At 49.7% G+C, this 27,353-nt stretch overlaps 9 protein-coding genes across 9 annotated transcripts; 3 read left to right on the top strand and 6 right to left on the bottom strand.

Annotated features, from left to right (window-relative positions):
• Positions 1–477: 477 nt before the first annotated feature.
• Positions 478–1,048, bottom strand: BDW70DRAFT_158422 (uncharacterized protein; the record flags this gene model as incomplete). Its single annotated transcript, XM_073740513.1, has 3 exons — positions 478–573; positions 660–832; positions 907–1,048. 3 exons carry the CDS (start codon positions 1,046–1,048, stop codon positions 478–480), a joined length of 411 nt encoding a protein of 136 aa, XP_073597622.1.
• A 5,795-nt stretch (positions 1,049–6,843) lies between these two features.
• On the top strand, positions 6,844–9,183 carry admA (ADAM family of metalloprotease ADM-A; the record flags this gene model as incomplete). The annotated part of the gene is made up of 3 exons (XM_073738946.1): positions 6,844–6,919; positions 7,012–8,038; positions 8,115–9,183. The coding sequence occupies 3 exons, from the start codon at positions 6,844–6,846 to the stop codon at positions 9,181–9,183; spliced, it is 2,172 nt and encodes a 723-aa protein (XP_073597623.1).
• A 93-nt stretch (positions 9,184–9,276) lies between these two features.
• On the bottom strand, positions 9,277–10,244 carry BDW70DRAFT_149016 (bZIP transcription factor; the record flags this gene model as incomplete). Its single annotated transcript, XM_073738947.1, has 2 exons — positions 9,277–10,007; positions 10,076–10,244. The coding sequence occupies 2 exons, from the start codon at positions 10,242–10,244 to the stop codon at positions 9,277–9,279; spliced, it is 900 nt and encodes a 299-aa protein (XP_073597624.1).
• A 2,210-nt stretch (positions 10,245–12,454) lies between these two features.
• BDW70DRAFT_166614 (uncharacterized protein) lies at positions 12,455–14,185 on the bottom strand (the record flags this gene model as incomplete). Its single annotated transcript, XM_073742037.1, has 3 exons — positions 12,455–13,682; positions 13,740–13,919; positions 13,956–14,185. 3 exons carry the CDS (start codon positions 14,183–14,185, stop codon positions 12,557–12,559), a joined length of 1,536 nt encoding a protein of 511 aa, XP_073597625.1. The 3' UTR covers positions 12,455–12,556.
• Positions 14,186–15,936: 1,751 nt separating this feature from the next.
• Positions 15,937–16,923, bottom strand: BDW70DRAFT_158426 (uncharacterized protein; the record flags this gene model as incomplete). Its single annotated transcript, XM_073740514.1, has 1 exon — positions 15,937–16,923. The coding sequence occupies one exon, from the start codon at positions 16,921–16,923 to the stop codon at positions 15,937–15,939; it is 987 nt and encodes a 328-aa protein (XP_073597626.1).
• Positions 16,924–18,943: 2,020 nt separating this feature from the next.
• On the top strand, positions 18,944–21,654 carry BDW70DRAFT_166616 (Six-hairpin glycosidase-like protein; the record flags this gene model as incomplete). Its single annotated transcript, XM_073742038.1, has 11 exons — positions 18,944–19,014; positions 19,069–19,197; positions 19,244–19,306; positions 19,354–20,376; positions 20,423–20,498; positions 20,559–20,713; positions 20,773–20,830; positions 20,891–21,296; positions 21,357–21,380; positions 21,443–21,493; positions 21,548–21,654. The coding sequence occupies 11 exons, from the start codon at positions 18,944–18,946 to the stop codon at positions 21,652–21,654; spliced, it is 2,163 nt and encodes a 720-aa protein (XP_073597627.1).
• A 486-nt stretch (positions 21,655–22,140) lies between these two features.
• BDW70DRAFT_158428 (CVNH domain-containing protein) lies at positions 22,141–22,588 on the bottom strand (the record flags this gene model as incomplete). The annotated part of the gene is made up of 2 exons (XM_073740515.1): positions 22,141–22,385; positions 22,444–22,588. The coding sequence occupies 2 exons, from the start codon at positions 22,586–22,588 to the stop codon at positions 22,141–22,143; spliced, it is 390 nt and encodes a 129-aa protein (XP_073597628.1).
• Positions 22,589–23,919: 1,331 nt separating this feature from the next.
• On the top strand, positions 23,920–24,195 carry BDW70DRAFT_133081 (uncharacterized protein). Its single transcript, XM_073736266.1, has one exon. The coding sequence runs from the start codon at positions 23,928–23,930 to the stop codon at positions 24,156–24,158; it is 231 nt and encodes a 76-aa protein (XP_073597629.1). The 5' UTR covers positions 23,920–23,927; the 3' UTR covers positions 24,159–24,195.
• Positions 24,196–25,712: 1,517 nt separating this feature from the next.
• Positions 25,713–27,140, bottom strand: BDW70DRAFT_166617 (uncharacterized protein; the record flags this gene model as incomplete). Its single annotated transcript, XM_073742039.1, has 1 exon — positions 25,713–27,140. The coding sequence occupies one exon, from the start codon at positions 27,138–27,140 to the stop codon at positions 25,749–25,751; it is 1,392 nt and encodes a 463-aa protein (XP_073597630.1). The 3' UTR covers positions 25,713–25,748.
• Positions 27,141–27,353: the final 213 nt, after the last annotated feature.

Consider the following 27,353-nt stretch of genomic DNA (forward strand, 5'->3'; position numbering starts at 1 on the left):
ACAGCGACTGGGCGTCGTATCGCGCCTCCTTGCCGAACAGTTGCCAGACATCTCTGCTGGCAATTCATTGCATGCTGCATGCCATTGACGGAAGCCTACCAGTCCGCCGAGCTGCCAAGAGGCTCCGCGTCGTTTCTTGACAAGGGCGAAGCTCACTTGGAGGCCCAACGAGACCAATCACGGTCCCTGATTAAGGAACGTGGTCCATCCTCGGGGAAGCCCGTGATTTGGGCGTCTGTATCCTCTCTGCCTCCTTCGTATGGACTCTTGGCCTGCTTGGCGTTGATACTGAAGGAAACCAATCCTAGACACGGCTTCCTGCATGCAGTGCACAATACGACTCGCAGGGGTCAGATGCTTTAGAATAGTCTCGAAGGAAGCAACAAAAGCATCATGTAATTGGTGACCCGCTGAGCAACAAGACACCTATCGCTAATTGCATACATCTTCTGGGTGCGCCTAGGTAGGTTGGCTATACTACCTGGTACGCTCGGTCGCGTGGCTCGCCTTCAGCTCCTCAATCTGTCCCTGTAACCGTTCGATATAGTCTACGGCCGCCTCGACCAATTCTGCCTATAACTCCGAGTCAGCATGCTCGTGCTACAGCATAGCGTGTAGATTGGCCGTCATCCAGAGTCTGGAGGGCGAGGCCAACCTACCTTTGTCCCACAACTTGCTGTGCCTGCATGCACACCACCGGTGCCCGTCGCCAACATCCGCGCCATGCGCTCCAAGGCTGATTTCATGCGGTCCCGCTGCTGCTTCTGCGCTTGGGCATGCTGTTTTCGTTTAAAGTCAATTGGGCTCGCCGGGGCGACCAGGACCAGTGGGCCTAGGCAGGTAGCATCCATCGTCAGACTCCGCCCACAACCATACTCTTTTTGAGCACGAGGCAGTTCCGCTCACCTTTCGGGCGCAACTCAATCAGCTTTTGATCTTGCTTTTTGCTCGGTATTGAGAATGATGATCGTTTGCTTGTGGATTCTGTTGCTGTAGTTGTGCTTGACCGGCCAAGCGATGCAGATCGATATTCAAGCTCGTTTGACATGGTTGGCATTGCTTGTGCGTGGGACTGTTCTTGGGTTGAACCTGCCAAGGGCTTCTCATTTCTTGGTCGCCTGGACGTAGGGCTGTGGGGGATATAAGTATATTGTTCTAGAGAGAGGTGATAAACCCTGACAACGTCCGTCTACATGGCGACACGACTGCATCTCTGCTTCCTACGTCTCTCTATCCGACCCAGACCGTCGCCATTTCCCCAAATCTATACGGAGCAGCGGTTCCGCGTGTGCACGTTTGGAGGCCCGCCTTGTGATTGGGTCTCTTGCGCCTCGTCGGCGTTGGTGCCATTTTTGTAGGAGATTAGGAGTAGGAGATAGCTAACAGTGGACTTGGCAGAGTACATAGGTCGTAGGAATATGCTCTTAGTCCGCCGTCGACGCGTGAGCCTCGTTCCAGGAATCCCTCTAGCTTACAGCGGTTTAGGGTTCGTGTTTGGATGACAGCGGTATCCTTCTTGGCTAGCTGGTATAGATGCCACATGAGCATCGTTGCACTATGCGTGAACACGAGGCTGACCCGCCACGGCTCAGTAGGATAGATTTGTACTTCATTTGAGAGCCTCGTTCAACTAACGAGCGCCAGCTACTCCTCAAACACAGAGGCTGAAAGTCCTCACATTGTATGGCGCTGCAGAAAACTGTCGACCTGTACCCTCGCCACTCACTGTATCAGTTTTGGCCCTCTAGAACATGCGGCGCTATTATTTCGCTGTACATGTCCCAACCAGCCGTAGGAATATCATCTATATCAATCTGCGACGGAAATTCTACTCTCTTCCTGCCTAATCAATCATCTGAAACAGGAGTTCAACCCTTTATTTGTCCAACTGTCCAGCTTCACAGCCCCAGGGTCACTATAATATGCCACGGAGCGTCATCTGTGGCGACGTAAGCTGTACATCAGGTCTCGCAGCCTAAACCATTATATTTACTTCATTGCAGCACGTGGGGAATGCTAAAAATCTATTTGATGCTTCGCATACGTACTAAATAAGCTAGTGGTATTGGCGCCTTGTCATCCCTCCAAATTGAACACCGTTGGAGGGATGTCGTAATTCTAGCCCAAAGGTGCGTGACTTTTACTATACCTACGCTATATGGATACTATTACCGCGCTGTGATGCGAGGACATAGTGGCTGATGAATCCCATCGGTTTTAGAAGATGGGAAGGTGGTGCGGCTGAAAACGCCATCAAGCTGTCCAGAAACCACGTAAATATGCCCACGGTAATTGATCTAAGCGCCAACCCCTTGGCGAGGTGCAGAACATCTGAGCGTGCTAAATATCTCTAGCTCCATTAGACTAGATGACTTGAGTTCGGTCAGGCTCCGTCCCCGGAACTGAGTCTGCACTCATCGCAGGCTGGTAGAACGCAATTTCCTAAATAACGCCTTACCGATGAGACTGGGAGAACACGGCGGCCATGCTGGATGGGTTGCCGCTGTCTAGCCGTGGTAAGTAGGTTATTTTGGCAGTGCATATGCGCAGCTGTTTTTGCATGGGAATGCAGATGGAATCTGGGGTTAAAGCTAACAGCCCTATATATGCTTTTCCGGAGATTTGCAGAAGATCTAACCATGCCTCGTCGATTATCTATACACCCTTGGCTGTGGAGTTCTCCCGCATTAGCCGGTTGCGTTTCCCCGGGGTTGATTGCTTTTCAGACGAGATAATCGTTCCAGAAACTCTATATGTCGACGGGATTATAGGGCCCATCAACTCAATAAGTTTAACTCCACTTCTTCGCCTGCCTGTAAACACGCCAAGGCAGCAACAGCACCAGCGAGGATTATGCCGGCTGTATCCACTGCCCATTCTTCATCTCATTCAGCGTTCATTCAGAGAGGAGTCTTCGGGTTAGATCATGCTCCGTATCCAATCCGAACTCTAACTGTTTCCTTTCGGTGTGCCTGCCACAACCAGGGCCTCTGGAGTTTGGTTGTCACAGGGCTATCGTCTACTGGTTGCTTTTTTCCAGTTCCGACGTCTTCCAATTCCGCTTCTTCAGGGCTGATCTCTTCCTCATGACCGTCGGCTTCCCTATCTACGGAAAAGACAAGGAAGAGGTGGGAAGTCTACTGCAGAGACCCTTAGATTTGCGTCTATGCAAGGCACATGAGCCAATTGTGCCCTTTGATTCGTCAAAGAGAAGACCTTGTAGGGTTTTTCCTTGTTGTGCGGGACTGAGTGTCCTTGTGCTAAAAATGGTGTGTTGAGACAGCGCAATTATTATTTGTGAATTAGGAGAGTTCAGCAGGTTAGTTGCTATTATAAGATGGATAGGTATTGAATTTTTGTTCTCAAAGTGTGGTTTTGATGTTGTCGCTGGAGGCCACAAGCATAATATATATATCTGACAGATATTCATGAGAATATAGGTGGAGAAGAGGTCTTTGTACAATGTGTTTCTACTTATTTTGTGGTTCTAGAATTTCGATACTTATATGCCAGGACAGTGCAGCAATAATGACATGATATGATAATGCATGTAGTCATCAATCTGTTTCTGTAGGGACACTCAGTTTCATGCTTTAGAGGCTTATGCCTGTTATTATAGGTATCCTACATGAATATTAGTGCTAACAATGGAGTCTGTACCTATTTATTTGTTGTAAAGCAAAGAATGAAAGCAACACAATGAAAGTAACAAATGTAGACAAATCCAAACTTGTCTTTTATGATACTAATCTCTGTCCAGTTCTATACACTCTGTCCTAGAAGCTGGTGTACTAGACATGACATCTGCCAGGACGAGTCGTGAATTCCAACATGAAAGTTCAGCAATGTAACAAAAGATTATTGGCTAAACCAGGGTATACGGAATGCTCCCAATTGCTAGGCAGCCCTAGCAGCCCATCCACTATTAGGTGAGGGTGATGTGAATACTGGGTTCCGGCCGCAGGCGTCACAGAATGGACTGGGATGAGTGGCCCCCCGCCAAAGCCGAACAGGACTACCATTATCAGGCAGTAAGTTGCTGGAAAGCTATCAGGCACCCCACTGGTTGCTGTGCCTCGCGATTGTTGTGATCATCCAGACCCCTTTGGACGTTGTAGTCATGAGCCGATGTGACTGCTCCGAAGCTCATGATAATAATGGTAATGCATCAGACGATCAAGGACGCAACTCAATTCAATTAGTCGCGCAGGTCTGGCGGGAAATCTCGCCGATGCCATTGTCAAAGTAGAGACGAGCTTTAAATTTCTTAGCTTTGCTTTAGACCTCACAATATTTTTTTGTATCGCTGAGTCCTCAGCGAGCCGTATGAGATACTGTAGTGGGATGTACCATTTCGGAGCCAGCTCATGTTCGTTGCATTTCCCTGAATGCCAACAGAGACACAAAGCACATTTTCTATCTGTGACATGGCATATATAATAATCACCTGTAGAGTAAATATATATGTGGCTTTGTAGACCTGCTACCTGTCACAACACTATGAAAGCACTAAGGATTCTACGAGCTCGTGATCACACTGATTGACCATCATTGCAACTGGTGTGATTTTAAAGGTCGAGACCCATTGTAGGCACAAAATAGAATCCCATCCTCCTTATTTTGTGCCTAGATCAACGGTTACTATGGATCTATTCCTGTAGTCGAGGTGGAGCCTGTCGGCCAACTTGACAAACATGCTGGTTTTGACTGGTCGATCCTCAAACGGCTGTTGTCTGTCATTCATACTTGTCTGATGTAAATATACCCTGGGCCGATGTCGAGAATCCTGGCCGTGGGCGAGATAAGATGTGACGAAATATCTCCAGTAGAACGTGGCTATGGTATCCATAGCAGCACCAGGCATCTTTTTCAGATCAGGGTGAGGCTACCTTTTTGACGGAACTTGAATACCTGTTATGATAGCGTTATCGATTGATTGAGAGGCCAATGGGCTCCCAAGCCAGAAAAATATATGAATCCGTCACAATGTCTGGACCTGAGCGGCTGGAATGATATCTGCTCAGACGGACCATCTTCGATAACTGGGTCATTCCAGCTGGCAAGCTGTTACCGCTTCATGTACAGGACATGCACCTTGCTTCGAAAGCTAACCATCATCGTCTTGTCCTGTGCAATGGAGTATGTACCCGGTAGTACAAGAGACGCTGGCGGAAATGCGAACCTTGCTACTGTTGCCGCTTGCAGTCGGAAATGAATCAACCCCATACTAGACACCAGGCTACATTAATTCTCTTCTCAGGATTGAGAGCTATGGTCGTCCAATAGCAGATCCTAGAACAGGAGCAATGCTACTCAGCAAGGAGCATGGCACGCGCACATCACCACATTCAGCGGCCAGAATGCGTAAACATAGTCCAGATCACGGAGATTTTGCGGCACAACTCCGCGGGATGGGTCACTGGAAGACTTGCTATCATTCGAAGCCATCTATGCTGATTTTAGTACACAAGCAGGCCAAGACACTTCCCATTCGAACAGCTATCGTTCTGCAAGGGTGAGGTGTTGTGTTTGTGTTTGTTGTAGGCCGAACCTGCCTTTGGATATTGGAACCGATCTATCACTTCAATATCATCACCTGGAGGACCAGAGTCGAGGCAAGAACGAGGGTTGTTGTGAATATGTGCTTAGGATTCCCGTTTGCATCACATCAGACGTTATCCGAGAGATATGAAGAGAAGGCCCTGAACAAACAAATATAAATGCGACAAAACATCAAACCTTTCGAAAAACTGAAAGTCTCCTGGGGCACGATTATTAGGTTATTATTGACTGCAATCCAGCAAAGGTGGTTAACTTAAACTTCTATGGGACTTAGGACTCTGGTCTCCGCTCTCCCAGTCTAGGAACGTACGCTAAATGAAGCCCACTTTGAAGACACTAAGAGTACGTTCCTATCGTAACACACTTGCATTAGCGCTATCAAGTAGCACCATTGGCCGTCGGCAATCAGCTGTGGCTTGTGCCCAGCCTGTGAAACGCGTCATCTGTCAGCAAATAAGCATGCCCGGAAGCTGACGGATACCGCTCGGAGGTAAGAAAGAGTGCTGCGCCTCTTGACAGCCTGGTTGAATTCAGATCTACCCCGCTACCTGTCGATCTTCCGGGTAGGGCATCGCAGGCTATCCGAGCCGATGTGGTGGAGTCGGGCTTGAGAGTTGGAAGGGACTCAGTCGAATTTTGCATGAGTTTTCTGGAAGAAGAACACCAGCGATATAACAAAGTATCTAGATAAGCTGACGGAAAGCCAACTTGCAGGGAACTTGCAGGGAACCTGAGTGAACCTTGATCTCACAAAACAGACCAGCTTTTAGGACACACTTTATCGCGAGACCCTCTCCCGAAACCACTTGACAGCCGCAACAGTTCCCGCGTCCAGGATCCAAAACTGGGCCAAATCGAGGCTGTGCTCAATCCTTTTCTTGGTCTCATCGACTCGCCCAAGGCCGGCTTCATTCAGCGGTAAAGAGCGGAGTACAGCGCGTCAGCATTGGAGCGCCCCCGATGACGAGTCCCTCTTGGCCGAGCGTCTGGCACCAACGGACTCCAGCGGGGACCGATTATTGTGATGCCTAAAGCTTGGCATTGAGCGCTCCCACGCTGAAGGGCCGCTGAAATGTGGGGGCTTAGCGGTTCTTGCTGCATGTTCTTGAACCCGGTGAGATGAGGCGAGGTGAGGTGGGCGTTCGTAAGCTACGTACTACATCTGACTGGAACCCAAGTCACTGGGGCTCTGGATGTCGTGGATCGGGTTATATAGGGCGTAGGATCTGCGGATCGTGCGCGATGTAGAGGGCATTTTGACGTGTGCTTGATGTTGCAGTCATGGAAGGTCTGGTGCTTTCCCTCTCCGTGCAGTTGGTATACATTGCTTGTATATTCTTTTCCGGATTGGTACACTGTAAGTTCATATTCTGATCAACTTACGAGCGTCTTTACCATACTACACCTTTGACCAGGGCATCTGAACTAATACCGGGATATCCCCGACAGCATACTCGGTCCGCTCCGCGTCATCCACCAACGCCACCAACGCTGTCCTCCAAGACATCGCCATCTACACCGTCGGCCAACGCATTAGCCCAACCACGCCTTTCAACCTCACTTTCACTCTCGATTCCGAAGAACAAACAGTAAAGCTAGCCCTAGAGCCAAACCATGACCTCATCATCCAGGAACCCCATATCAACTTCCATGCTGGCGGCGAGGTCCAACGAACGGAGGTTATACGAAGAGAGCATCACAAGATCTTTCGGGGCACTGTTTTCGTTCAGACAGCCAGGTACCAGTGGGAGAAGGCCGGATGGGCAAGGATCAGCGTTGTTCGGGATGGATTGAGTCCGCTGTTTACAGGGGCGTTCACTATCTCAGGAAGGCAGTATGATATCAAACTCGAATCAGTTAGACCAGGGTATGCCGCAGCGGAGACGGAGACTCGAATCGTGGCTTACAGAGACACTCAATACGACATCAACACCATCCATGCATCTACAAACCCCTCCTGGTCTAGTCCTGATACTCTGCAAAAACGCCAATTCATCCTCGATGCCTCCGACTTTGTCGACTCCATTGGCGACGACTCTGGCTGCCCATCGACTCGCCAAATCGCTCTCGTTGGGATCGCCACAGACTGCAGCTTCACGGCCTCCTTCGACAGCAGCGAAGAACTGATTCAGTCCCTTGTATCCATGGTCAACACAGCCTCCGAGGTGTTCGAGTCCTCATTCAACATCGCGCTCAGCTTTCATAACCTCACGGTCATGGAATCCGGATGCCCATCGGCACCAAGTGATGACGAGCCCTGGAATGCGGGATGTTCAGCGGGCGACCTAAATTGGCGCCTCAACGAATTTTCATCCTGGAGAAGTCAGCTACGTGGTGATGACAACGCCTACTGGACGCTTATGACCGGGTGTCCAACGGGAACCGAGGTGGGCGTATCCTGGGTGGGAGAACTATGTAATTCCGACATGGGGGCGAATGTCGTTGCGAGCGCGGCGAATCAGTGGCAGGTTTTTGCGTGCGCATCCCTATTGTCTTATATATGGCCAGATGCAAACTGTGTTCCATGCTAATATTCTTTTTCATCTATCCAGACACGAATCGGCGCACACATTCGGCGCATACCATGACTGCGACTCCAGTACATGCTCGCTTTCCGGTAGCAGTCGACAGTGCTGTCCCCTCTCAGAATCATCGTGCAATGCAGGCGGCGACTACCTCATGAACCCAATCTCGGCGGCGTCGCAGACTGAGTTCTCGCCATGTACAATCGGGAATGTATGTTCTTCGATCGGGTCGAGGAGGGTGAGCATGCGGTGTCTAACGACGAACACCAACACGCCAGCCATCTCAGCGGGCGAGTGCGGGAACGGAATCGTGGAAGCTGGCGAGGAATGTGATTGCGGAGATGAGTGTGATGGTAATGAATGCTGCAATGGCTCAACTTGTCGGTTTAGAGGGGATGCCGTTTGCGATTCTTCTTCTGGCGATGGAGGATGTTGCCGGGATTGCCAGTTCCTCTCAGCCGGAACGGTCTGCCGTGCTGCTGTTGGCGAGTGCGATATTGAAGAGACTTGTCCCGGTGACTCGGGGGATTGTCCGGATGATGAGACAGAGGATGATGGGTCGAGTTGTGGAGACGAGGGCGAGGAGCTCTTCTGCGCGAGTGGGCGGTGCACGAGTCGGGATTTACAATGTCAGGAGCAGATCAGCGGAGATAACTCGACTATATCATCCTGCGAGAACGGCGCCGATACCTGTATCCTCTCCTGCTCCTCGCCTTTCGCTACTGGCTCCTGCTCTAATGCTGGGACCGTCCTGGACGGGACACCCTGCGACGGGGGGCTCTGTTCGGGGGGTGTATGTCAGAGCTCTACACGGGATAATGCGGGTGATGTTCGGTCGTGGGTTGATCGGCACCGAGCATTGGTCATTGGTCTTTCGGCAGGTATTGGGGGTTTTCTCGTTCTTGTGATTTTGGTATGCCTTGTATGTTGCTGCTGTCGGCGGCGGAGGCCGAAGAGTATGAGCCCTGTACTGATGGAACCACCTCTCCGTCCTGCTGCTGCGGCAAGGGAGATGTATATGCCTCCCCCGGCATACTCGCCTTGGCCTGTTAACGGGGTGGAGATGGCGCCGACGGCGTATTTCCGGTACGCATGATGGGTATGAACTGCATGAGAATCATATTACACATATACGTATCACATATCTAGAAACATGGCCAGTGTTCAAGAACCATTCCCCGAAGCCACGCTATACGCTAGCTAAGGTACGCCGCCAATCCAACGGCCTCTCCCCCCTCTTCATCCTCCAGATATTCGTACTAAGCAGCAGCTCCGGACACCCTTTTAGCAACCACCCCCATTTTCTTGCAAACCCTTCCGTTACCTCCCAGTTCCCCGGCTCCCACGACGCTCCCCAGACAATCAGCGTCGCCTGGGTGTTCCTGGTATCCCAGAACGCCATGAGATCATGGCACAGCTCCTCGTCATCGAACAAGTGCGCCGCGGAGATGAGTGTATCGCGCATGGCAGGGAATGGAAAGAAATCCAGCCATGGGTGGTGTGGCAAACTCTTCTGGATCTCGGTTGGCCGGAGACTAACTGGTATTCGGTCTATATTGAGATTTGGAGACGGTGGGGCGAGGTTGAAGATTGAGATGGAGTCTTCACATATCGTCCACTCAATGGTCATGCCGATAGCGCGGATATTCTCTCTTATTGCCCTGTGTACATTTAAACGAGTTAAACCGATCAAGTGATCTAGCCGAGGTGAGTTGGTGAGGTAGCTCTGGCGTAGGGTGGCTTCAAATGAGCGCAAGTACTGCAGGGCATTGGGAGGAGCATGGCCGCAGAACATGTCTGAGCCATCCTCATACTCTCGCTGGGCTGTCCCGGCTGGGTCTCCATAGGAGATGGATGTTACCGAGCTTAATGAGGACGTGCTTGTTCGGAACCCTCGAGCACTTGCTTTTTTCCGCTGGCCTGTAAGAATCAGGTGTCTCCATTAGCACTGCAGTTGAACCTGGCATAGACTGGGCTAATGTGCATACGCCACTTCCTCTGGTTCTGTCGATTCTGCAGCTTCCTCCTCTCCCGACGATCGACGACGCCGGTCCAGTCATCGTCTGCCTTCCAGACGTGGGCCTGCTGCGGCATATGCGTGAGGGGGATGATAGGCCTATCAGGTTGAAGAGAGCTGGAAGTATTTATTTCAGCCATGGTGCTATTCGTGTCCATCGTATAAGCAGAATGCGACAATATCCAGATGTGGCTGATGTCTGTGAGAGGAACTTGGGGGAGCTGGAGGGAGATCCGAGCTCGGATATATGCGAGACGCTGATCTGATGGCGGGACGCCCAGACCTTGTTTTCAAGGAAAGCAGTTCAATTGGTCACTCTTTTGACGCTAATGCAGGATGCTTACGGGCCCACTCTGGTGGAGGTCGCCCGGCGTTTAGAGTTTCACCCGGGGTATATACATGGGACGGTCCAGATGACGAAAGGGCGCCATACCAATGTCGCAGTAGTGTTTACGTCGACTCAGGGCGTACCAGCAGTTGACGAGCTAAGCCACTCGGAGGTGACGTATGCTAGCTGCTCACCCATCCCCGTACCTCCTGTTCAGTGGAGCAAGCATACAGATCCCAGCACATCGAATTGGTCTGATACAGTCCAAGACCAAACGCGGCTGGAACTGACTTGTGATGTAACTAGTAGTTTCTGGCGCAACCTCTTCAATTACGTCTGATGTGGCTGATATCAGAGTATTGAGGGCTCCTTTGGACTTGACCTCAGCGCGAAGCGAGACTAGCACTTGAGTTAGTGGTACCAGCTTCGGTTATCAGAAGGCTTTACGGTACCGGAGAGAGCAGCATGAGATTCCTGCAAGCCTTTCAGGATAGCTGGAACGGTATACTGTTACTGTATAATGAACCCATTGCCATTAGCGCTCTCGAGTGATCGAAGCATTTCCAAGCCTGAGATGTGTAGTAGCTCACGACTCGATAGCATTTCTAAAAGCTCAGTAAATCTAGACTTACCGCTGCTTCTTTTTTAAATGTATCTATGAAAGCTTTGATTGTATCGCATAACCCTGATTCTTGCAGAAAAACCCTGCCCATCCCGTTTCTCATCTGCCCATCCCGTCCATCCCGGGTTAAGATCACCTGCATCAGGCAACCAATCAGTCCGTTGCTGTCTCACCAACGGCAACTTAGGACGGGTATGTCTGGCCCTTCAATATATAAATGTGGCAAACGCGATAACCGTGTTCTTATACAACCATTCAAACGAGGCGATATCCTGCATCCTCTGCCTCGATGTTAAGACGTACCCTTGCTACTTGCCCGCTCGTTGCTCAGTGATTGAAACCAAGTTAATTTGCAAAGCAGAAGCTGTGGTCAAATTGTTTTCATCTAGTTTTCTGTGATATCCACCCCATCGAGCTTTGCGTACGATTTGTACGAATTACCCGTCTTTCAACCGCAATTCCTACCTAACTCGGTTTGCACTGTGGATTTAGTCCGCGGATTCTGAAACCGCGGACTTCTGTCTAGTTCTTGCGTTCCGAACACCGGGTTCGACACATTGTCTACTGTCTAACGAAGAAATCTGATGAATAGACTGCGAAAATAGGCAAGTTGACTCCGAGCATTCATTATCTAGAACATACGAGATATCTGGTAAATACCGAGAACAAGTGCTCTTACCAATTCTTCCTATCAACAACAGTAGGTACTAGTCTCCCGCCGTAGTGATTTCAACCCGGCCAATGTATGGTTTTAAGGTGACGGGCCACCGATTGTGTCCATGGTAGTATAATTAAGTAAAATAAGGATAAAGAACGAGAATTGAGAACTTCTAAAGATCATATTCCACTAGGAAAAAGAAATCGTGTATATGAACGTCCTGGTTCCTGCTGGCACATTTGCCCTGCATTACTTGGGAAGAAATCTAAGTCTCGTCCATCGCGAGCAAATAAATACTGGAATGACGGCGTTACCAGATTCCACACCAGCAATGGGGAACAGAGCGGAATTTATTGTGACATAAACTTGACGAATCCGTCAAAGGCTGATCTTGCAGGTTTCCGGTGCTATTTTGTAGGTCAGGATTAGCAGAGCCGTGGTGGTTATACATGGACAAGAATTATTTTGGACCTCTGTTTCTAAGAAAGCCAAGAAAGAAATCAGTCCGTTCTGACTTGGGGTGATACTAGCCTTGATAGATTAGTGGATGCAGTAGCGAATATTAGTACATATTGTGGCGCTAGCCACACGCTATTTCGGAGAGTTATTCACCTAGGAGACATAGTGCAGATCACAATGTCCGTTCCGCGACTGTTTCCTAGCCATATACACTCAAATGACCAAGAAGAGACAGGGATAGATTCGGCATCTGACAGAAGGAAACAATACTTGCCAATCCGCGTGAGATCACAAGCATACAGCGTGTTGGGACAACAGAGAGTACTACAGAAGCAACATCCAATCCTCGTAAAAGGTCAAACAAGGACAAGTACCCAATAACAACTTAAGGCCCAATAATTTGACCATAAACATCCGCCGGAAGCGGTTGGCGAGTAAGATCATGCCCGCTGTGAACTAGCGGACCCAATCCCTCAACAACAAGGCTAGGACGATGTCTAGCCAAAAGACCAGCAAGTCTCAAGAGAGCCCATTCGACACTATAGTAAGCTCCAGGAATAGGCACCCGGAAGCCGCGAACAGTCAAGACCTGGAGGTTCGGCGGCAAAGCATGGAGCAGCATAAATCCATCGAGATAGGGGCGCGCCCGGGAGAGCCGAGTGTTGATACCCAGGGCAAAAAGGACGAGAGTCTTAGCGCCTATTCTCATATGAGTCAACGCGGTGAAATCACGCAGTCCACCTTCTAATTTGAAGATCCAGTGGAGGTTTTCCATGTGCCGGCAGTAGGGGCCGCAAGTGCGGTTGAGCTCATCAGGATAATGCTCCAGGATGGTTTCGCCACCATCGTAGTAGGTGTTCATTGACTCCTCGAGTTGAGCATCGCAGTCGAGGTCGAGAGTGCGAAGCGTGCGTTTGTGAATCAGGAGGAACTTGAAGAAGGTGCACGGATTGTAGTCGTTTGCGTCGCGGAAATGTGGATGTCCCATGCGGCCGCCGGTACAATAGGTGAACTCGCGAAGCTCAGAAACAGCAGAGAGCACACCCGCAAGGACATCGGTGCCGAACTTCGAGTGTGTGATGTAGACGTTCTTTGCGCGGCAATCGCCTACCGTGAAACGACTCTCGACGAATCTAGTGGTGTGACTGGTTCCCCAGCTCGCACCCTCAACCACAAGTGTCTCCAGGCTCGGTAGTCCCTGGAAGATCTCCATGCGCCCAATGATATCCGTTTGGTCGTACATCCGGCTACCCGGCCGAGGAGTGAACAGTTCTAATACTCTCAGTTTGCTCAGATACCCACACTGAAGTGGCGACTCATGAATAACTTTCATGATTCGACACAGAGGGAACGCATGAACGAGCACTCCGTCACGAGGAGGCTGGTCCCACGTCAGCTCGCTCGCAGCAGGGGTTCCAATGGCTATGTTTTCGATATCAGTACAGACAGTAAGGAGGACAGCGGCAATGGCTTGGCCAATGTAGACTCCGCGTTCGCGAGCAATATCAAGACTAAAGATTTGGTTAGCCAGAGATATCCAGAAAGATCTTCGGGAAGAAGGATAATACCTGTAAGCCGGGGCCATGAAATGGCTGTGCGCGTCCCTTTGCATAAGCATTTGCATCACCCTCTGCTCGTGGCGTCCCTCAAAGCCGGCATTTCTAACAGCAGATCGGAGCAACTTCACATCCACATCGGGCAGGTTGCGCTCCCAGATTGGCGGAAGAATGGCAAACGGAACATTGAGCCTGGACTGCATGTTTACCTCCAAATGGCGAACATACCTTCCAAGACGAGGCTTGCGCAGGATGGCCAGGAGCTTCTTGAAAGCGGCGTTGCAGTCAAGGAAGCTGTGTATAAAGATGCAGTGGTAGGAACGCCGCTCATCTATGTTGCAGAGGACATTACAGCGCTTGCAGGTCAGAGCGAGGGAATGCAGGTAGTGGATGCCTTCGTCTGCAACGGTGTCGACGATGTTCAGGAGGATCTCCTCTGGGATATCCTGGAACTGCATGGCTGTGACTGACAGGGTAAACAATGAGAGAAGAAAATGATATAAAAAGGCTTACAGTGATAGACCGCACTTCTGAGATGAACAAGATGGTAAGCAACAGAGAAGATACGGCCATAAAAGTTGTGGGAAAAGATAGAGGGAGCTGGTCGATGACCATACTCTTGAAAGAGGAGAGCCAGGGCAAGGCAAGTAAGAATTTTACCCTCATTGACTTCACCTTCTGGCTTAGCATAGGCATCCCTGCCTAAAAATCCTGAATTCGTAAAGTTGAATGGTGTGCATAGAAGACGGGTGGATCCCTCCAGGGTAGACTGCCCAGTGCATATAAGCAATCACAGACCATTCACAGCAAAATGGATCCCACCAATGGACGCAGTCAAAATAGCAGAAATTTCATACATTCACCAAAGATAACACACTACATGTCGCAAATCTACAATGGAACAACTTTTGCCCTAGAAGTACTATCCTCCTTCACTCGACATCCTGGTTGAAGATACCCAGTTGATTTCTATATCACCCATTTTAAGTCCCCATGTGTTCAGGATACACTGCCCTATTCACAGAATTCTGGCTTATCAAACACTTTGATTCTACTCTTGTGCATCCAGATACCAGCCTGTGAAGTCTCCTGCAAGTATGTTTCATCTCGTGGCCAGCTGCGAGAATTGTGTATTCTTCAACCCAAAGTGACTGTCATACATTAAGGCTGACTTTTCCATGATTCAACGTAGATATCCAGCTCCGTTCCTCATTTCGAGCATCCACCTGCATCAAAGAGTCTATCTCGACTTGGCAGTCATCAATACTCCCAATGACAATGTCTCAACCAGCAAAGAAATCTTACACAAGACACCTGATGCCGAAGCTCCAGCTCTTGACTGAGCAGCCTGATTCGCTGCTGACGCCACTGCTGCAAAAAGATTTATGGTAGTGATATTGCTCAAATATTAAGCGGCGAAGTCCATGCCAATGCCATTAAGGGATACGTTAGTCCTCAGCCTTAGTTCAAATAGGAGAAAGCTTGCTTACACTTTTTTCAAGAAGAATGCGCGGAATAATATCAACTACATGATCAACACAGACGAAGACAAAGCTGAACCTGCAGAGATCAAGGAAGACGTGATATAATACCGCCCCTTCATCCTCGGCCACTGTTCCTGAAAACTGGACATGATACTGTCTAAATGCTCACTGGTGTGTGGACTTGCGTGCTGAATGTTTGTATTCACTCTCCTATGTTGACTGGACTTGAACTAATTAAGGGATCATTGTATAGTACCGCTGCGTCGCATCCAACCTGTCGTCGAGCACAAAAACTGTACAGCATGTGAGCATGCAACGTTTAAGGAATACTTTAAAATATTCCTTGACTGTCAGTTATGAAAGGTTTCCCTGTCCGCTGCTGGAAAATTTGTATTTGGTTGAGGTTGGATCATTCTCGGAAAATATCGCCTTACGATGCTGAGTATCAAAAAGACACTGCTGGGATAACACGACAATGATTACTTTTTGTATGAACTCCCAGGCTCTGTTGCTGGGTGATTTCGCATATCAAAGTACATATAGGAGTTTTTAGAGGCTCAACTGTACCATAGAGGAGTTCTGCCAATAGACATCCCCTCAAACATCGAAGCCCTGAGAAGCTTGTGCCCGCTGCCTCTGAAGCCACACATGCAGCATATTTCCTAAAGCTCGTATCTCTCGAATGCAGCCTTGGCTTGAAACAGTCATATCATTATTCTAGACCGCTAATCCCACACACCCATGGAGCTGATGCTCATCCGCCGTTGATCGATCGACTTGAACGACTCTCTCGAAGACAGCTCCCTCTTAGAAGCGAACTCGATGCCGTCGACCAATGTCTGAAGTGCAACCTTCATATTCGACCCACAGTAACTGACCATTGTCATATGCGACTCGTGGAACCAGAATCGCCTGTATTTAAATTGCGTTCCCGATGCTTCGTCAACCATGCAATTTTTCTCAACGTTGGGAAACTTGACGCAGTTCTTCTTGTCGGCTCCACTAGCCGTTGGGCAGACAAGCCTGAACGCCCTCAGTGCTCTGAATTCAGTGAGACTTTTGAGCATGGGAACCCAGGCCTCGTGTCTCATGCCAATCAAGACCAACGAAAGAGTCCAGAGCGTACGGTCATGCTTCGACAAGAATTGTACGAGATATTCGCCAGATCCCAGCCATCCCGCCTCAAAATGAATCTCTTCAAGTTGAAATTCGAAATCCGTACACGACAGTTGCTCCATTAAAGCCACCGCGTCATGCCCGTGGTCAAAGTTGATTGTCAATCGTCGAAGCCTAGTCGCTGCTTGCACGAGGGATGTAGCAAACTGCACAGACGGACTCCCCCTAATTTCAGACTCAAGAACTAGGGCAGTCAGGTTGGACCAGGCATATTTGAAATTGGGCGACCGGAGTAGAACTGGGTCGAGGCGCGTCGTATCAATTTGATGCCCTGGGTTTTTGCTGAAATACCTGCCACATCCCAGAACAAAACTGAGCACTGGGATTTGACTTGCACTGAAAATACTCAGCATGATTGCCACGATATCACTTGCCGACAACGATACCCGCCAGTCCGGCTCATACTCGTCGTCAGTCGTAAGGTCGGGATCCCAGTAAGTACCCGGGGGGTCGGTTCGATGGTAAATACAAAACGACCTACAGCAGACGAGGTGCTCAATCACCGAGCGCCATCGGCGTATGATGGCCTGGGACATGATCAGTTGTCCAGACGGGTACCGCTGCCAGAATTGCTTTGTTCCAGCCGGTCTCCCAGCCGTCCATTTTGTCCAGATAACAAGACGCTGGATATTTCGCACGAGGTCTGGTCTTGTGCACAGCCCCTCGAGCCGGTGGAGGGAACTCAGGTAGAGGTCAACACTGACGGTCTCAAATCGGGATTTTCTAAAGTGCCGCAGTGTACTGAGGTAGAAATATCGACATGTAAGGCGCAGCGAGCAGATATCTTCGCTCAACCACAGGAACGAGGCGACTGATTCGACGAGTTCAGGCGGAAGGTCGTAGAACGAGACCATGATCGGATAGACTAGCTATACCGTATAATATGGTAGCCGGAAGAATAGCATCTAAGCTGTGGAAAAAGAATGAGTTAATGTGAACAGAGATATAATGCAGAGGTTTATCTGGCACTCTTTGTACTTCGGCTCCGCAACCTGCCGCTGGTTATGGTAGCAGCGTCAGCGGCAGGTCCAACCGACTAGTTTACAATCATCATCCCACCCTCTGTTCGTCCTCAGACTACATAGAGTTCCTGCATGCAAGCCGTGAATGAAGCCAATGATGAGCTGGTTGCTCTATCAGCATTGTTTCCTTGCCAAAAGCCCAGAGCCCATCCAACTTGGCCCATTCGGGCAACGTCCGCAACGCAACCCTTGAATTCTCCTTTCTGATACTGCAAACAGACAATTTCATCTGTTTTCCTACTAGGATCAAGTTTATAGTGACATGCAACATTGGACTCTATGTCGGATCCAGCGCAAACCACTCCACCTCCTCAGGGAATCATTCTATTGATTTTTCCACAAAGTTAGAAACTGTTCATGAATATCAAACCCTCCTCTCAAGAGTCTCGAGAAGACTATATCATGATTCTTTCTCTTTGTACTACTTCTGAAAGGGTAAGTCGGTGCAGGCTCTCGCAGTGCCAGGTCAAGAAGGCTCGAGGCCTGTTGCTACAGCAACTATATCGCACCGGAAGTCCAGTCCCTGCAATCGTACGAGAAGCTTGTCTTTAGAATTATAGACATAGACGTCGTCATTTCCCGGAAGGCTAACCAGACGTAACCTCCGGATTGATAATTGTTCCAAGTATAGGATACTTCGTACCAGAGTCTCCTAGCCCTCCGAAACTCTGCGCCTTCTCAGATGATGGCATATAAAGATATACCCAGAAGCCCTCTTCCCAAGCCGCTATCATCTCTGTCATCCTTAATGACGCCGCCAAGAGACCGCCATTTGATTGAACTTAGCCCTGCGGCGTCAACCGCAAACTGCACAACTTTTCCATCTTATTGAGTATATGAAGGCAACTGTTGCTGGATATACTGAGAAGTGCCTAATCCCTCAGGTGCATGGACATTTGGTCGGAGAACCCAAGCTCCTAAAGCTGCTATAGTGTCTACTGTTGTCAGGGTAAGGTGGATTGCGGGCCGCTGAGCATCTGCGACGGCCATTTACACTGAAGTAAAACGGAGACTCTGCTACCAGGGCAGCGGCCCTCTACAGATAGGCACTTGAACGAATCCGGCTCCTGGCAGCTATAACTAATCCTGGACTGCTTATACTTCTCTCTTAATGTGCTGGGCCATGCAAGGCTCTGAGCTCGCTAAGCAATTCTGGTCCAGTTAAAACTTATTTCTAAGCTTACGCGATAATTCCAGCAGTGGTAGTATTGTCCCTCCAGATCAGTGTATTTCATCCTCATTCGCATCCGAGAAGCAATTACTTCATTTTCGCTTGTTCGAATAGCTCTTTTGACATCGCTTTCCTTAGCTAGCTGATCTTCATTCTAGCTATTTAGCCTGATTAGCGCTCGGAATACCTTTAGCATAAGGGTCCCACGACATTGGTGCATTAATTCTTTTCTAGCCTATGCACGATGCGGGGACAAATACCCCAGATCGTCGGTTAAAAATGCTCCGAGACTCCATAAAACAGACTACTCGCCAATATCCTGAGCATCGAACGAAGAGAAACTAAGAAGGTACCTCTGCCAGAATGCTTCTCGCGAAACCGTTCTCGCTATGTGTCTGGGTCTTGCCCGCCACGGCCCTTGGACGAATTGATCGGTAAGTGTAGCTGACTCTTGAGTGATTAGGTTCACACACTAGAACTACCGGTAGGGAGAGTATAGTGTCCAAGTACAATGTCGTCCGGACGCAACTGATCGACAACGAGACCACCCCGCTGCAGGTCGGGAATGGGGATTTTGCCTTCAGTGTCGATAATACTGGGATGCAGGCAAGCCAACCGTAGTATCGTTCATTTCTGGGAGCTGTAGTTGATTTCTGTGCAGAGTTTCCTTCCATTCAACACGCTATCAAGCTGGGGCTGGCATAATGACTCGCTCCCGACGAACGGGTAGGTTTTGTATCGCCCCGAAACAATCTCATCTGACGAGCCCCCAGAGAGCAGCTTGACGACTATACTGGCGTTCCTATGCTTACCCATGGTCGAAACGTCTCCTACGATATTCCAGACCCTGATCTTCCTGCAGTATCCCAGTGGTTGATTGGGAATCCCAACCGCATCAATCTAGGACGGATTGGACTCAGATACAAGAATGCCACCCTTCCAGCAGAGAAGATCGCGGACCCGAGGCAGGAACTCGATCTGTGGAATGGAGTCATTATTTCGACATTCAAAATAGACGAAAAACATGTCAAAGTGGTCACGCAGGGGGATTTCGAGTCAGACGCCGTGGCCTTTGAAATTGAGTCTGATTTGATTGAGACTGGTGATCTGACTGTCGAGCTCGATTTTCCATATCCGCCTATCCACTCCACAAAATACAAGTATGAGGTTTTCGTTGGGGTCTACGATTTTTCAGACAACCATACGACCTCCCTTCTCCTGAGCCGCGAAAAGAACACGGCACATATCCACCACGAACTGCAAGAAACAAGCTATTTTGTGAGCCTCCGCTGGCCGAACTCCTCACCTCTCCACCTCGCCCAACCTCGAAACGCAACGGGTCCAGCAAAACACAGATACACACTCCAACCGCGTTCCAAGACATCGGCCCTCTCCTTCTCTGCCCTCTTTTCGCCGGAGAGATCTTCGCCGGCACTTCCATCCACAATCCGCCAGCGCAACAGCCTCGCCTGGAACAATTACTGGCAAACCGGTGGCTTCGTCGATCTAACCTCCTCCTCCAACGCAGCCGCAAATGAGCTCCAGCGCCGAATCATCCTCTCGCAGTACCATGTCCGTGTGAACAGTGCGGCGACGGCTCAGTCTCCGCAGGAGAGCGGGCTGATGAACAATGGGTGGTATGGCAAGTTCCATATGGAGATGGTTGTCTGGCACAACGCGCATTGGGTGACTTGGGGACGAAAGAAATTCTTCGATGCCATCTTTCCAGCGCTTTATGAGAGCTTGCTTCCTTCTTCGATTGAACGGGCACAGAAGATGGGGTGGGACGGGGCGAGGTATCCGTACTCCCGCGCCTTATACTGCGAGATGCTGACTCCGTAGGTGGCCCAAAATGACCGAAACAAATACGGGCGTAAGTTCGCCTGGGGGAATCAATGGCCTTCTGCTGTGGCAGCAGGTAAGCTGCTTCCTCTTCTATTGCATCCGCAGCCATGGTCAGGAATACTAATCTCGATAGCCTCACCCAATGTACCTCGCCAAACTCGCCTACAAGGCCTCTCCGACACGCAAGACCCTGGAGAAATGGGATCGCGTGATAACGGTTACAGCGGATTACTTGGCTTCGTACGCGTGGCCAAACAAGAGTTCAGGGTATTATGATCTTGGACCGCCGTGTGTTCTCCCTATCCCAAGCCCTCTTGATACCTTGCTAACTCCAAAGGATTATACAGGTCCTACGGCGTCACAGAAAACACCCCACCCACTGAGACTATGAACTTAGCCTACGAAGTACCCAATCTGTTCCCCCCTCCACGACCCCAATGCCACATATTAACTTGATTGGACTAGATAGCATACTGCCGGTACGCACTCGATGTGGCAATCTCCTGGAGAACAGAACTAGACAAACCAGTCCCATCGACATGGAAGACCGTCGCTACCAAACTCGCACCACCTCCCATAGTCGACGGTCTTTACGCCGTGTACGAAGGGCTGAATAGTTCCTGGTGGAATGATCCCTCCCTGACCGACGACCCACGGAGCCTGATCATGCTCCAGGGGATATTGCCGGATACACCCGCGGTGGACTCTGAGATCGCGAAGAAAACGGCGGATAAGGTCGATGAAATTTGGAAGGATGAGGATATCAGGGGATGGGGGAGGGTTGTGCTCTCAATTAATTCTGCACGCATTGGAGAACGAGAGCGGGCGATACGGCATTTGACGAGTGAAAGATGGATTTTTGACGATGCAGGTATGGCTTCTTATAATTCTGTCGCTATTACACGTGAGGGTGTGCTAATGGTTGGGATAGGGTTCGCGGTTAGAGGGGGTGATGGTTGGTTTTATTTGCTTCCCCAGTTCGTTGGCACTCAGACGGTCACTGACTTTATGGCTTAGGGGGGACACCACCGCCGTTCATGCCTGGGAATGCAGGGTATCTGCTTGCAAGTAAGTCGCAACATGTCGTGGTCATGGAATTCATGAAGCTGACGGGCACGGTAGTTGCGTATATGGCTGCTGGCTGGGAAGGGTCTGAGGGACATGCTCCCGGGTTTCCTGATGATGGGAGCTGGGTGGTCAAGCATGAGGGGCTGTTGAAGGCATTGTAAGGACTGTATAGTCAAAGTATATAAGATTGCGGGTGTTACTTACATGGCAATGCCGAACGGTGGTCGGCTCTCGATCCTCTAGGTCTAGTAGGTTCCACATTCATTCCCTGGAGCCTGCCTCTAGATCTTCTCGCAAATAGTATAGGCCTCTACCTCTGCAATATATATTCTGGCTGGGATAATGACGGTAATAGAAAACCCTACATAGTCTGGGTCCTCGTTTCGTCCCCGTGGCGGTCCTGGTGATTGAGTGTTTGGTCATCTGGTTCTATTTCGTAGAAACGAGGGGCCCGACGTTGGAGGAGATTGCAGTGCTCTTTGACGGACAGGACGCGGCCGCAAATATGGCTGCGGAAAAGGCCAAGAAAGCCGGCGAACCGGCCTCATATTACGAAGAGACTATTCCAGATAGAAGATAGATACTATGTTGTAGACAATCGGGTGCGGGGTCCGGTTGGAGATGAATCTGGGGTATTTAAGCGAGGTTTAGGCGAACAAGGCAAGGTCGTTCCTCACCGTTCGAGGGTCATGGGGACCACCACGAGTGTCAATGCTGAACGCTCCATTGTTGTTGGAGACATCCATCTCGCTGAGCTCAAACTTGGTTGTCACAAAGCCACCATTCATGTTCCTGGCCAGGCAAGTCAAGTATGGAGGGTTACCACTAGAGAAACCGAAATCTTTGACGTCGCTGGTAACTCCGACCAAGCGGCCACCCCATTGAAGGATTCCTACACGGCATTTAGCAATCAGGCAATTATTAAACTCAGGAGTCTTAGATTGACGCACCGTATTCGACTCCTATATATTTGGTGAGGGAGACACTCGAGTCCCAATATTTGCCGTGCTGGTCAGGTAGCTTTGCGCTCAGAATGGCATCTTTGCTCTCATTATTGAATGAGATATCTTTTGCAACTTCCCACCATTTGGCCATTTTGGAAGGATAAAAGGTGTATAGGAAGGAAACGGAAACTTTCAAAGTGAAACGCTGTCTTGTCATCACAACCCACTCCGTACCTGGATAGAAAGCGCTTTAATACCCCTCCTAGTGCGGGGTTGCTATGTTCATGTACACATTGCAAGCGACGATCTTTTGCTAGCCCGAAGGGTGACAAGATGGCGGTGTGAAGCTGGCGAAGATCGTCATTGTCGATTAGCATTTTTACACTTTTTGAATGGATGGAAATGATGCGTCTATGCTCTGTTTTCTGGATTATTGGCCGGTCTGCAACACCACGCGCGTTTAGTGCTGCTCGAATCAATATCCAGAATCTTGGAGTCTACTGGCGGCATAATAAATCAGCTTGGATGACAGCACTGATTATGGAGGAGTGGCTACGCTGGTTTGATCTGCGAATGACAGGTCGAAAAGTCGCCCTTTTAATGGATAACTTCTCTGTGCATGAGAAGGCAGTTCAAGAGATTAATATGTCGTCACAGCCATTACAAAATACCTTGATTATTTGGCTACCAGCAAATACGACAAGCAAATATCCCCCACTTGATCAAGGTATTATTAATACGTGGAGGACCCTTTGGCGTCAACAGTGGGTACGCTATATGCTTCAAGAATATGAAGCCGGGCGTGATCCTGTAACCACAATGGATATCTTGAAAGCAATCCGATGGGAAATTCAAGTATGGGAATCTGATTTATCGGCTCAGACAATTATCAATTGTTTTCATAAGGGCTTATATGCTAAGAGCGCACCTGGTGATACAACACCGGTATACGCGGATATATATAATGATGTACAGCGTCTACAAAGCATGATTGCTATCCGGGATGCAATGGATATACAGTAATTTCTAAATCCATCTGATGAAGAAATTACTGATGATCCAAATAGCATTGAAAATCGGGTTTTAGCTCAATTCCAAGAGCCACAGGGTGCTGACGCTGAAGAGGAAGATATTGATCATGAGATCGAGGTTCAAACCCCTATAACATCACACAACGCGCTAACCTCACTGCGTACACTACGGCTATACATGGAGCAGCAAGAAGAGGGCGACACAGCCCTAATTCGGCTCCTAAACCGGCTAGAGAAAAATATACAGAGACAGGAGATCCAAAACAGGCGTCAGTTTGACATTCGAGGCTATTTTTTGGGGGGCAAAATTGAAAATAGGGGGTTTCCTGGATATAACGAATTCCTGGATATAAAAAATTGAGGCGGTGAAAAGTATTATTCGTTAAAACCAGGTTTTACTGTACTTCTATCCGCGTTTAAGCCACACGCCGGCTGGTTAGTAGTATGGTGGGTGACCACATGCGAATCCCAGCTGTTGTATGTTTTTTTCGCTTTGAATTGGTATTATGGTATCTTGGTGTGCCTCTGAGCACACAATTCTTATTCATAATTATTAAACCCTGTTGGAAGCGGTACTGGGCATGTCGTCCTCCTTGTTTCGCGGAATACCGACCCCAAGGTGCCTTCTTGTCCGCCTACAAGCTGGGACGGGGTGAAGCCCGCCTGTATGCTCCTCCAATTTTCAACTAAAGACCTACCGCTTCCAGATACAAGTGATCATCTCAACGTGGGTACTGAGAGGTTGTAAGGAACGCGAACTAATAGATATTATATTATCGAGAATATGACAAGGGAGAAGCAAAGCGGAGGTCCGGAGGACCTCGCGGCTAAGCCTTCTTGGTGGATCACGTGGCCGATTGGGTCTGAGCCCTATAGGCCGGATCCGGACCGTGACACGGGCTACCTAGGCCAACTTATTGCTCAGGGAATTTGAAGTGGATAGCTAAATCGATTTGGGCGGTCTTGCGTGCTTTAAAGTAGGAAATTTACCGCATTATCCGCTTGTGCTTCCTAGCTGCATGATGGTCATGTAATGGAGCCTGAATAAAGTGATCGTTTCGGGTCCAGTTACGAGTACGTTTTGTCCAACATGTGCTCCTACAATTTCGTCATCATGCAGCATATTAAAACTAGACATGTAGCATCTAATATCATGGCACCCTATATACATCCTCCACTCTAACTGAGCTTGGAGCGGGGAGGGAAGATTAAGGTCGGTCCTTCCGGCGACTCAATCCCGCACCCGGAATGGCCACTCATTCTATTTCAGGGTAGATAGCATTTGGGAGAATACTGGACTGGTTGCATTGCTCTATCATATCCTGGTAGGACTTTTCAAGTTTTCCCAGAGACTGTATAGCCAGATTGTTGCATGGTCCACGAGTGGTCTAATCAATGTGTTCATTGTTGACTACTACTGCAGCACCAAGGAGGCCCATTTCACGAGGAGTATGGCTTGCTGGCTCTCAACGCATGCAATCAAGTCGATTATCATTTGTATAGCATTTCGGGCGTTTTTGAGATGTAGCGAATCCACGGTTGGTCAGAGGAAGTTGGCACAGAGTAGAGAGAACTAAGTGATCATTGCCAGAGGGAGCGAGCTCTTGGACTTAGTTAGAGAACAGAATGGTAGATACACAAGCCACCTTATATAGACCCTCGATAGTCGAGTACCAACTACTCCTTAGCCAGATTCGTTGCAGAAGAGAAGAAGCATCCGATGTGGCTCCATTATCCGATGATCAGGGCGGCTGGTCATTGGAATGGTGTTGCTTTTCACGGCTCAGGAGCCCGAGGGGCTTGAAGGCTACAGTAATGACTTAAGAGTAGCTGAGATTCTGTGATTTTGAGTCGATTCAGGTAATGGTCCGCTCGAGATTGAAGCAGCCAAGCTTAATTTCTAGGTGGACATAACGAAGCGGGTAGTGAGCGGCATTTTGACTCGTGGCGGACACTCGGATCACAATCAGTACGGAAGCCTAGTGCCAGTCTTGTCATTCTCATTCTCAATTTGTTTGGACGGTGGAAAGGCAATTATGCCGGGTAGCCCTGATCGGCAGGAATGTTTGCTTGACTTGGGCGCGCGAGGCGAATAGCGGGTGAGCGCTACATGCTAGGTGCTAGTCAGGTGGTAGAGTATAAGTGACAACCAGAATAAAAAGCCCTTACTAATAAGGGTTTACCCTTTTTGGTGTAGTGGCAAAATCTGACAATAAGATATTAGTAGCCAACTCACACACGATCAGTCAAACAGCCATATATGCAATATATACCCAGTTATTACAGCCCATTCGCAATCCGACCCACAATACCGCTCGTATATTTCCACAGCACGGTCGAGTAATCCGTGCAAAACGCATACCCCGTATAGAACGTACTAGCCTGGCCCTGCAGCTCATAGAGCTTCCTATAAAAACCTTCCCTGACATCCTCAACCGAAACCATTAACGTCTCGGGCGAGTGCGAGGCAAACGCTGCGATCTCCGGCTCCTGGCCGTCCTTGATCCTGAAGGTCCCGGCAGTACTCATCCGTTTTAGGTCGTCGATTATCAACGCCCGGGCCTCGGCTTCTGTCAGGTTCGCCTCGCCAACGATCTTGTTCATGAAGTAGCCCGGGACGCCGGAATACTCGAGCGCCCAGTTGAAGGGGGTTGTCGGTAGACTGCCGGGTTGGTTGGAGGGGTCTGTGTTGAGGATTATGAAGTTGTCCGGGACGGCGGTGTTGGTCACGACGGCGGCGTAGTAGTTAATGTATGTCAACTTGGCGAAGAGGGTAGATTCTTGTTCCGTGAGGTCAAAGCCAGATAGCTTTTCCAGGACAGGCGGGAACGCGATGAGCAGTTTCTTTGCGCGGATGAGTTTCTGAGCACTGGTTTTGGCATTCTGGATGACAACTTTGACACCGTTCTTGTCGCGGGATGTCTGGGTCGCCGTCGAGTCGTAGAAGATGTTGTTTGCCTCGTCAATGTAGTCAGCGGCCTTGTCAAAGAGCACGTCGGTTCCGTCCTTGGGGCGAATGTATCCTCCATTTAGGAGCGCGTCGATGTGCGGAATGCCAAAGTCCTGGATCACGTATAGAGTGGGCCTGTCGAGCATGTTGCCTACACTTTCGGCGAAGGAGAAGATCAGGTCGACAGCACCCCATAGCTTGTACTTGTGGACAAATTCCCTGAACGGGCGCAGCAGGATCTCAGGGACCTCCTCGGGCAGATCATACAGTCCCTCCGCCAGGTAATTAAATTGCTCGATTGCGCCGCGGTATAGCAATGCCGCGGCAGCGGTGGTTAGCAGCTCACTACCGGGCAGGACTCGCTTGCCAGTACGGAAATTGACGTGCTGGGTCAGGATTGTGCCTGGCAGGACAGGTTCATACTCCACATCCAGCTGCGCAAAAAAGTCTTTTGTAATCTCGTTATTGAAGTATCCCTCGACGCCGTAATTGACGTATTTCCCGTCGGGAAGGTAGAGCGTTTCCGCGTGGCCGCCTAATCTGCTTTTCTGCTCGACGAGGGCGACGGTGTGGCCCTGTTCGCGGAGCTGCACGGCTGCAAATGTGCCCGCTGCACCCCCGCCGAGAATCACCACATCGCGGTCGATCGTGTCTTGGGCTCTGAAAGCTGCGGCAGCGGTTGTGCCCAGCAGTGTCAGGGGGATAAGGGCTCCGAGACGCATGGCGGCGGTTGTGCGCTTGCACGGCCAGGCTCGCAGGCTGGGAATTCATCGCCTTTAACATGTCGGTCGGTCGGCAGGTGGAATCCGGTGTATTCTGTAAGGGCATACCACCGCTATTCCGAACCAATCAGGCGCAGCAGCGGAGTCCCAATCCAGATCAGGAAAACTTGGCACTCCCACAGCAGCAATCCTCGGTGGAAATCAGTAGTGCGG

The sequence above is a fragment of the Aspergillus foveolatus genome (genome assembly GCF_047715535.1).
Source record: "Aspergillus foveolatus strain CBS 279.81 unplaced genomic scaffold BDW70scaffold_14, whole genome shotgun sequence".
NCBI lineage: Eukaryota > Fungi > Ascomycota > Eurotiomycetes > Eurotiales > Aspergillaceae > Aspergillus > Aspergillus foveolatus.

Excerpts from the sequence above, each read along its gene's own strand:
- BDW70DRAFT_133081 (XM_073736266.1), top strand. The coding sequence starts at position 23,928 with ATGCGAATCCCAGCTGTTGTATGTTTTTTTCGCTTTGAATTGGTATTA.